Source organism: Ursus arctos, unplaced genomic scaffold (assembly GCF_023065955.2).
Source record: "Ursus arctos isolate Adak ecotype North America unplaced genomic scaffold, UrsArc2.0 scaffold_5, whole genome shotgun sequence".
Classification (NCBI taxonomy): domain Eukaryota; kingdom Metazoa; phylum Chordata; class Mammalia; order Carnivora; family Ursidae; genus Ursus; species Ursus arctos.
Genome location: NW_026623067.1, coordinates 9025135 through 9033339, shown reverse-complemented (window position 1 = coordinate 9033339; position 8205 = coordinate 9025135). Strand labels below are relative to the sequence as shown.

The following is an 8205-nucleotide window of genomic DNA, read 5'->3' as shown; positions in this document are numbered from 1 at the left end:
TGGGATCATGCCTTGAGCTAAAGGCAGACACTTAAGGACTGGGCCACCCAGGCACCTCCCCCCTAAGTGCCATCACATTTGGGATTAGAGTGAAGATCAGAGTAATTTGGAGGAACACAGTTGAATCCATAGCATAGAGCAGGGACACAGAAGGGAAATCAAAATCCTGAGGTCTTTTGATAGCTGTTGGATACAGAGTCTGAGCTGAGACAATGGGACACTCTTCCATAATGGAGTACCCTTCTCTTTACACTTGAACCATATGGGAATTATGTGCTATCCATCACACTGAACTTTGCTTTTTGGATAGAGTTCCAGGTTCCCAGGTAAGGAATGATGCTTTCATCTGAGACATATTAATAGGTCCTTTAACCAAAACCCAGACCTACCAGCAGATGTTTTGGGCTTCTCATGCCAGCATGTTCCTTGTGGGCAAACGCCAAACTTCTCTGTATATATTTATACTGGAAGGAAACTATATAATTGTTGAACTGGTCATTCTTGCTAGATGTTTCCTGTGTACTCCGTCACATGATCCACATGCATGTGCTACAGGAAGCCAAGCTGTGTGATGGCATCCAAGAGTCCCCTTCCCTCTGACTTCTGATGGAGTGTAGTTCATAGAGTGTACCTTGCATGACTGTGTGCCTATACTCCCCTTATCCTCACTGGACTGAAGTATCTGTTGTTCCAGCTATCAGGAGTGCAAGCATTGATCTTGGTTGAGGAAAACTGCTTAGCCTCCGGTCATGATACCTTCCTGGCTGCAGTCACCATTCCATGAGCACTTCTGTGGGGAGCCCTATTGCAGGAGGAACACATGGAACGACCATTTCAGAATGCCACACAAGGTAGCTGAGAACTTGGTTGGGTCTGCCTCCCAGTTCAATATCTCCCTGTGTCCAATTTTGTTTCCTTTATTGCATGTGTGTTGATCCTTAGAATATTACCCCAATAAACTTCCTACATGTCAATATCATTCTTGCAAGTGTGCCTCTTGGGGTTCATTTAAAAAAAGCTATATTTCTTTATTTTGCTTCCTTCCTTCTGGTGTGAGGCTTTCTGTATCTGCTGTTTAGCTGGGTCAAGCACCTGTTGTAAAGTGTTTTCCACACAGGCTATCTAGATGGAGTCTGGAATCTACTCCGTCCCTGCATGCTTGCGGGGGAAAATGGTGGCAAAACTTCCTCTTGCTAAAATGGAGGTCTGTTACAACCTCTTATGGTTTCCTACAATTATGCTCACACACTTATAAATAGTCCTAAATTAATCTCAATTTAGGTGCCCAGATTCATTGTAATTTCATTGTAATTTTCTTACAGAGTTCTGAGTGTTATGTGCCTTTACTCTTCTGACATGAAGCTTATCTGTTCCTCATTATTCTGTCCTCTGGGAATCTGCAGAGCATTTGATCTACATAGCACACAGTCTATTTGCCACATCAGTCAGTGGCACCCTGTTTTACTAGAGCGTTGTTTGACAGCCCTTTGTTGTGAGGCACTGCAGAGTTCAAAACAGAAAAATATGAATACTTACTGAAAATTATTTTTCCACTCTTTGCAGAAAATCTTACTTGAAACTTGATATATACTACCTGTCTGTAATGTACTTCTCAGACTCAGCTTGGATCCTGTAGTTTTTCCCCAAAAATAATATAGCTTTACTTAATGTAGTTTTCACTCAGGTGGTCAATAATGTTCTAAATCAGAGTTGTGTTTGTCACTTTGATAAGATTCAACATCCAAAGGCAGAAGTGTCACTGAAATCTACAATGTGCTTCCGTCCAAAACAAATAAAGTACACTTCTTACAGCTCACATGGATTAAGCAGTTATTTTATCTCACATTTGTACAGAGACAGTGTTTTCCATCAACGATCCCATGAGATTTTTTTTTAAATTTTATAATTATGGATGTGCTTCTTACATATATTATTTCTTAAAGTTGATATTTAAATTCCAGTTAGCTAACATAGAGTGGAACATTAGTTTCAGGTGTACAATATCATGATTCAACACCTCATTACAACACCTGGTGTTCATCACAAGTTTACTCCTTAATCCATCACCTATTCTTAAATATATATTCTTTGGCAAGCCAAGGCATATTGCATGGTAAAAATGTAGCCAAGTACCAAGGTTTGCTCAGAAACCTAAATATATAGTACAAACAGTAACAAATTATTTTAAAACAATCCGTATGGAATCCAACTGCAAAGTGCTTGACACAATCAATGCATTCTTGTCTCTTGTTACTATGATCATAGTTTTATAACTTACTGGGGAACATAAGTGAAATCATAAAGATATAAGCTAACAAACGTATAATACAGCAATCAAATTATGTTTAATTAGAAAAAAAATCTAAATCCTATCGTGGGATTCTTTATTTTAATTACAATCTTCGACAAAAGTTAATCTTCCAATATTGCACTCTGGAATCTCATCCATCAAAGTTTAACAAGTAGTGCAAGTATCTCTTTAATTCACTCCTTTGTGTATTTTTAAGTCGTTCCTTTTCATGGACATTATTCACATTTTACTTTTGCTTGTAGATGATTATCTCTTACTTAATTTTTTCAAGATTTATTTATTCATTTTAGAGTGAGAGAGACAGAGCGAGCAGGGGCAGGGACAAAGAGAGAGGGAGAAAGAATTTCTAGCAGACTCCGCACTAAGTGTGGAACCTGAGGAGGGTCCTTATCATGACCCTGAAATCATAACTTGAGCCAAAACAAAAAGCCAGAAGCTTAACTGACTGCACCACCTAGGAGCCCCTCTCTTATTTTAATTTTGATGAATGATGACTTTCTGAAAGAATGTAGCAATCTGGGAATCTTTAAAATGCTTGAAAATGGAACATTTTTTGTCATCCAAAGATTCAGACTTATGCAGGTCTGCTAGGCTAATAAGATACTATTTTTATCAAAAGATGTCAATAGGTCACACCCCTTAGTAGGGCACTGGAGACACTGATCCAAGTGAGTTTGATGTTGCCAGACTAGAAGATCCTTCCTCCTCCAAAGAGATGCATTAGGATGACCGTGCTCAGAGAGGATACATTTCCAGCTTGTGGAAGTCATCCTTTTATCTATGTGAGTAGGTCACAGTTATCTCTAATATTTAGTCATTTGTTTATCAGTCTGAACTCTACAAAATCCAAATTCACATTACATTCTCCACGTAGTTTTATAAATAAAACTCTTTTTTTCTCTATCCCACAATGTGAAAAAGTAAGACGTACACTAGCTGATGCAAACATTAGGTAATATGCTTGCAGTAAATTGTCAATTCAGTCACATAGAGGATTTAGCTGTTCTTGTATTATTTTTAACAGAACAGAGTGATCATGCTAATAATCTGAGGGAAAAATGCAGCCTTAGTTTAAGTTTGGTCAATTAGAATCAGAAAAACAGAGTGAATGTTGTCAGTGTGCTCTAAATTTTGTTTTTACACTGAGAATGGAAGAGGAATATATATACTCTGTTATTGAAAATATATTATTTTACAACTTAAACTAACTTTCTCTCTTCCACCTAATGACATTTTAGATATTTTATTTGATGGATAAATTAACTTCGTCTCTGCATTCTCAAACACTTTGTATGCATAGTCAATTAGTTACAATGACCCTTAAGTATCCACATTGTGTAAATTTACCTACATTTTAATTTGTGAAAATTGTATCTCTTGTATAATATTGAAAAAATAGTTAAGAATTTTAATACAAGAAATAGTTTAACATTATTACTTCTTGGAAATATAATTTCCTACCACTGATTTTATGTAAGTGACACCTTTAGTTGATTTTACTAGTAAATACTATAAACAAATAACAAGTTGACTAGACAATTAGATCCACGATGATGACATTTTACACATACATTTCATCTTAAAATAATGAATAGATACATAACTTGTCTCCTTTCAAAAGTTAAACACAGTAGGGGCGCCTGGGTGGCGCAGTCGTTAAAGCGTCTGCCTTCGGCTCAGGGCGTGATCCTGGCGATCCGGGATCGAGTCCCACATCAGGCTCTTCCGCTGTGAGCCTGCTTCTTCCTCTCCCACTCCCCCTGCTGTGTTCCCTCTCTCGCTGGCTGTCTCTCTGTCACATAAATAAATAAAATCTTTAAAAAAAAAAAAAAAAAAAAAGTTAAACACAGTAATTACAAATTAAAAAGAAACCCAAATTTATAAACTTCACCAGAAAAAAGTATCCTAAGAAGAAGTATTTGCTAAAATGTTTGTAATGATTCTCTAAACGAATCTCTTTTGAAAGTATATAAGGGGGGGAAACTAGCTCAAATTGCTATATTATCAAGCTATATCTGTTCACATTAAAAAATTTTTAAAAATCAAAAATCCCATTAAAATCATCTTTAAATATGCAATAAAGTGAATGATAGCAGCCTTAATGTCCATAGATAGATTGAGTTAATAAAGAAATTGTGAAATTGTGTGTGTGTGTGTGTGTGTGTGTGTGTGTAGTATTATCATTTTAGAATGGAAAGAAATTCTGACACAAGGTACAAAATAAATATTGAGGACATGTTGTTAAGTGAAAAAAAAAAAAACCACAATCACCAAAAGACACATTCTGCATAATTCCACTAATATAAAGATCCTATAGTAAGTAGTCAACTCTTTACAGCCAGAATAGCAGAAGGGGGGCTGCCAGTTCCCAAGGGCAGGGAGAAAAAGGAAATCATGTTTTATGGGTACAGAGTTTCCATTTTAGATTATGAAGAGTCAGGAGTTATATATTGGTGATCGTTGCAGAATAATGTGAATGTACATAATGTCACTGTAGTGACAGTTATTTAAAAATAGGTCATAAGAGAGCAAACATGATTTTAATAAACTTACCCAACACTGTGCACTTATAACGGTACAGTTTGATATTAGTAATTTTTAAGTTTTATCATTTTTTCAAGAATGAGAGTTTAGAATAATGGAAATAGAATTCTTCTTTGGTTTCAAAGAAATGTGTTAGTAGGGTTTGGATGTCCTTCAGGAAAGCAGAAGAGAGATACATAATTATGGAGTGCACACAGTTACTAGGTGTGCAGAGTGCAAGTGTACAGATACGAGGGTGTGCAGACAACAAAGTGTTGGGAAATGCAGTGAGGAGGAAGTGTGTTTCTATAATGTTAACTTTGAAACAACCAACTAAACCCTGAAGTATAAAGCTGCCAGTGCAATGATGATGCTCAAGCAACGGAGGTAGGGATTGAGCGAGTTTGTGCACTGTCTTCTCTGTCTTGATTGGCGTTCCAGTATCGGAGGTGCATGTAAATTGTGGGCAAATAGAATGACCACAGAAGAGGTTGACTCTTGCCATGCCATTTCATTGAATTAGAACGTACCACTGATATTGAATTAGTTCCTTCATCTCTTCAAGTATGATTCTATTCAAACAACCAGCTAGACCGGTTTCAGTACTGGCAGATCAGGGGTGAAAATGCCTTTGTAGATTTAGATTTTTTGGTATTGAAGAAGAAATTAATTTAGTCTGTGTATCGGGTACTAATAAGATTCATTTTCTCATTTCTCCCAAAAGGTCATGTCTCTGACTTTCAGGAGAAACAGTATGATTATACAAAATCCTTTATACAGTTAATGAAACATTGCATTTAGTACCATTGTCTCGCATTGGGAAACATATTCTAAGATGGTAATCATTGTATTCAGTGTGTAACTTGATAAAGTCAAACTAAATACTCTAACAATTCCAAATAAGTTATGTCTCTATCTCCAGATTAATTGCGTCTAGTCCCTACACCTGATAATGTAAGTTCTCTTCTTTGGAAAGTAAAAATCTCTTCCCAGATTAATGAATATCAGGAAAATTATCCATTTTGGTTGGTTTCAATACATCATGGTATATTAGAAATGCATAACCTTCATTAATAGGAACATAGCTATGATATTGATGAAGACATTGATTTAATTCAGCTGCTAAGAATGTTTATTATGCATGATAAATGCAAACACAAATGTCAATGACAAAGGGAATATTGTACTTCTTCTCCATTATGTCAATATCATGTAGCAGAAGACCTGCTGACACCTTACTTCAATTTATCAAGAAATTTTATTCATTATGCCAATTAAGCAAACTAAAATTGAGAAGTGTTTGTAAAGGAAAAACCAAAAGGTAAAATCAATTTTATGCCTGAGTTAAAAGTCTTTGCAAATCACAGATGAAGGATTTGGAATATATTTCAATGTTTTCACAGAAATCCTTTTCATGAGAAATGTAATTGAAATAGAGCATTGTGAATGATGAAAGCTCTGTCATCTGTTTCTTCATTTGCAGTGTCACTCGTGTTTGAAATCATGAACATCTGGAACACCACCTCAGACTTCATTCTCCTAGGACTCTTTAATCACACAGGAGCCCACCTATTTCTCTTTGTGATGGTTCTGATAATTGCCTTCACCTCTCTAGTAGACAATGCCCTCATGATTTTCCTGATTCACCAGGATGCCCGGCTCCACACACCCATGTACTTCCTACTGAGCCAACTCTCCCTCATGGACATGATGGACGTCTGTACCGTTGTGCCCAAAATGGCAGCTGACTACTTGACTGGCAAGAAGACTATCTCCCTTGCTGGCTGTGGGTTGCAGATCTTTTTCTTCCTCACGCTGGGAGCGGGTGAGTGCTTCCTTTTAGCAGCCATATCCTATGACCGCTATGTGGCTGTGTGCCACCCACTGAGATACCCTGTTCTCATGAGCTGGCAATTATGCCTGAGAATGACTGTGGGGTCTTGGTTCCTGGGGGCAGCTGATGGGCTCATGCAGGCAGCTGCTACCCTGAGTTTTCCATTCTGTGATGCACATGAGATCGATCATTTCTTCTGTGAGGCCCCTACCCTGCTGCGTTTGGCTTGTGCTGACACAGTTGTTTTTGAGTATGTGATGTACATTTGCTGTGTACTAATGCTCCTGGTCCCATTTTCTCTCATCCTGATTTCCTATAGTCTCATCCTTGCAGCAGTTCTCCAGATGCGTTCTAGAGAAGCCCGCAAGAAGGCTTTTGCCACCTGCTCCTCACATCTCTGTGTGGTGGGACTCCTTTATGGAGCTGCTATTTCTATCTACATGAAACCCAAATCCTATAGGTCAGCTAATTATGACAAAATAGTGTCAGTTTTCTATACTATCTTCACCCCAGTGTTGAACCCCATTATCTACAGTCTGAGAAACAGTGACGTGAAGGGAGCCCTGAGAAAGTGTCTGAGTCAGTGTGCTATCTTAAGTCACGACTAAGATTACATTGATTTGCCCCAAATTTGAAGCTTGTACAAAACTGATTGTGGGAGATTTTCTAGGGCAATCCATGGCCTTCCAAATGGCAACTTTTCCTAGGAAAAGTTATATATGTGTTATATCTGTAACCTTAACTGTTTTACTTTGAAAGTGGACACCACTGTGTATTTCTCTTTTTCATGCATAATCATTTTATTGTATTTTATAAATTATTTTTATCAAGATTTTATTTAAATTGAAGTGAGATAACATACAGTGAAATATTACTGTCAGGTGAAGTATTTAGTGTTTCAAAACACACATTGAACATCCAGTGCTCATCACAGCAATTGCACTCCTCAATCTGTATCACCTATTTAACCCATCTCCCCCCAACCATCTATCCGGTTACCTTCAGTTGTTCTGTTTATTTGGGAGTTTGGTTCCTGGTTTGCCTCTGTTTTCTTTTGTTTTCTTTTTCATTCCTTTCTGTTTTGTTTCTTCAATTCCACTTCTGATTGAAATCATATGATATTTGTCTTTCTCTGACTGCCATGCTTTCCTTTGCATAATACTCTCTAGGGTAATCCATGGCCTTCCAAATGGCAAGATTTCATTCTTTTTATGGCTGAGTAGTATTCCACTTCTTTATCCATTCATCAGTTGATGGACATTTGAGCTGATTCTGTAATTTGAATATTGTTGATAATACAGTTCTAAACATTGGGGTTCGTTTTCTCTTTGAATCAATATTTTTGTATACTTTAGGTAAATAGTGAGTAGCAATTGTTGGGCTGTAGGGTAGTTACATTTTTAAATTTTTGTGGAACCATCATACTGTTTTCCTGTGTTTCTACAACAGCTTGCATGCCCACCAACAGTGTTAAGAGTTTTCCCCTCTCCACAATCTCGCCAATATCTGTTGTTTCCTGTATTGTTAATTTTAGCCC

The 8205-nt window shown here is 37.2% G+C and overlaps 1 protein-coding gene across 1 annotated transcript; it reads left to right on the top strand.

The window, feature by feature from the left end:
* The first annotated feature begins 6280 nt into the window (after positions 1-6280).
* Positions 6281-7276, top strand: LOC125282983 (olfactory receptor 2T8-like). The gene has a single exon (XM_048221133.1). The coding sequence runs from the start codon at positions 6281-6283 to the stop codon at positions 7274-7276; it is 996 nt and encodes a 331-aa protein (XP_048077090.1).
* The last annotated feature ends 929 nt before the right edge of the window (positions 7277-8205 follow it).

Excerpts from the sequence above, each read along its gene's own strand:
- LOC125282983 (XM_048221133.1), top strand. The coding sequence starts at position 6,281 with ATGATGAAAGCTCTGTCATCTGTTTCTTCATTTGCAGTGTCACTCGTG.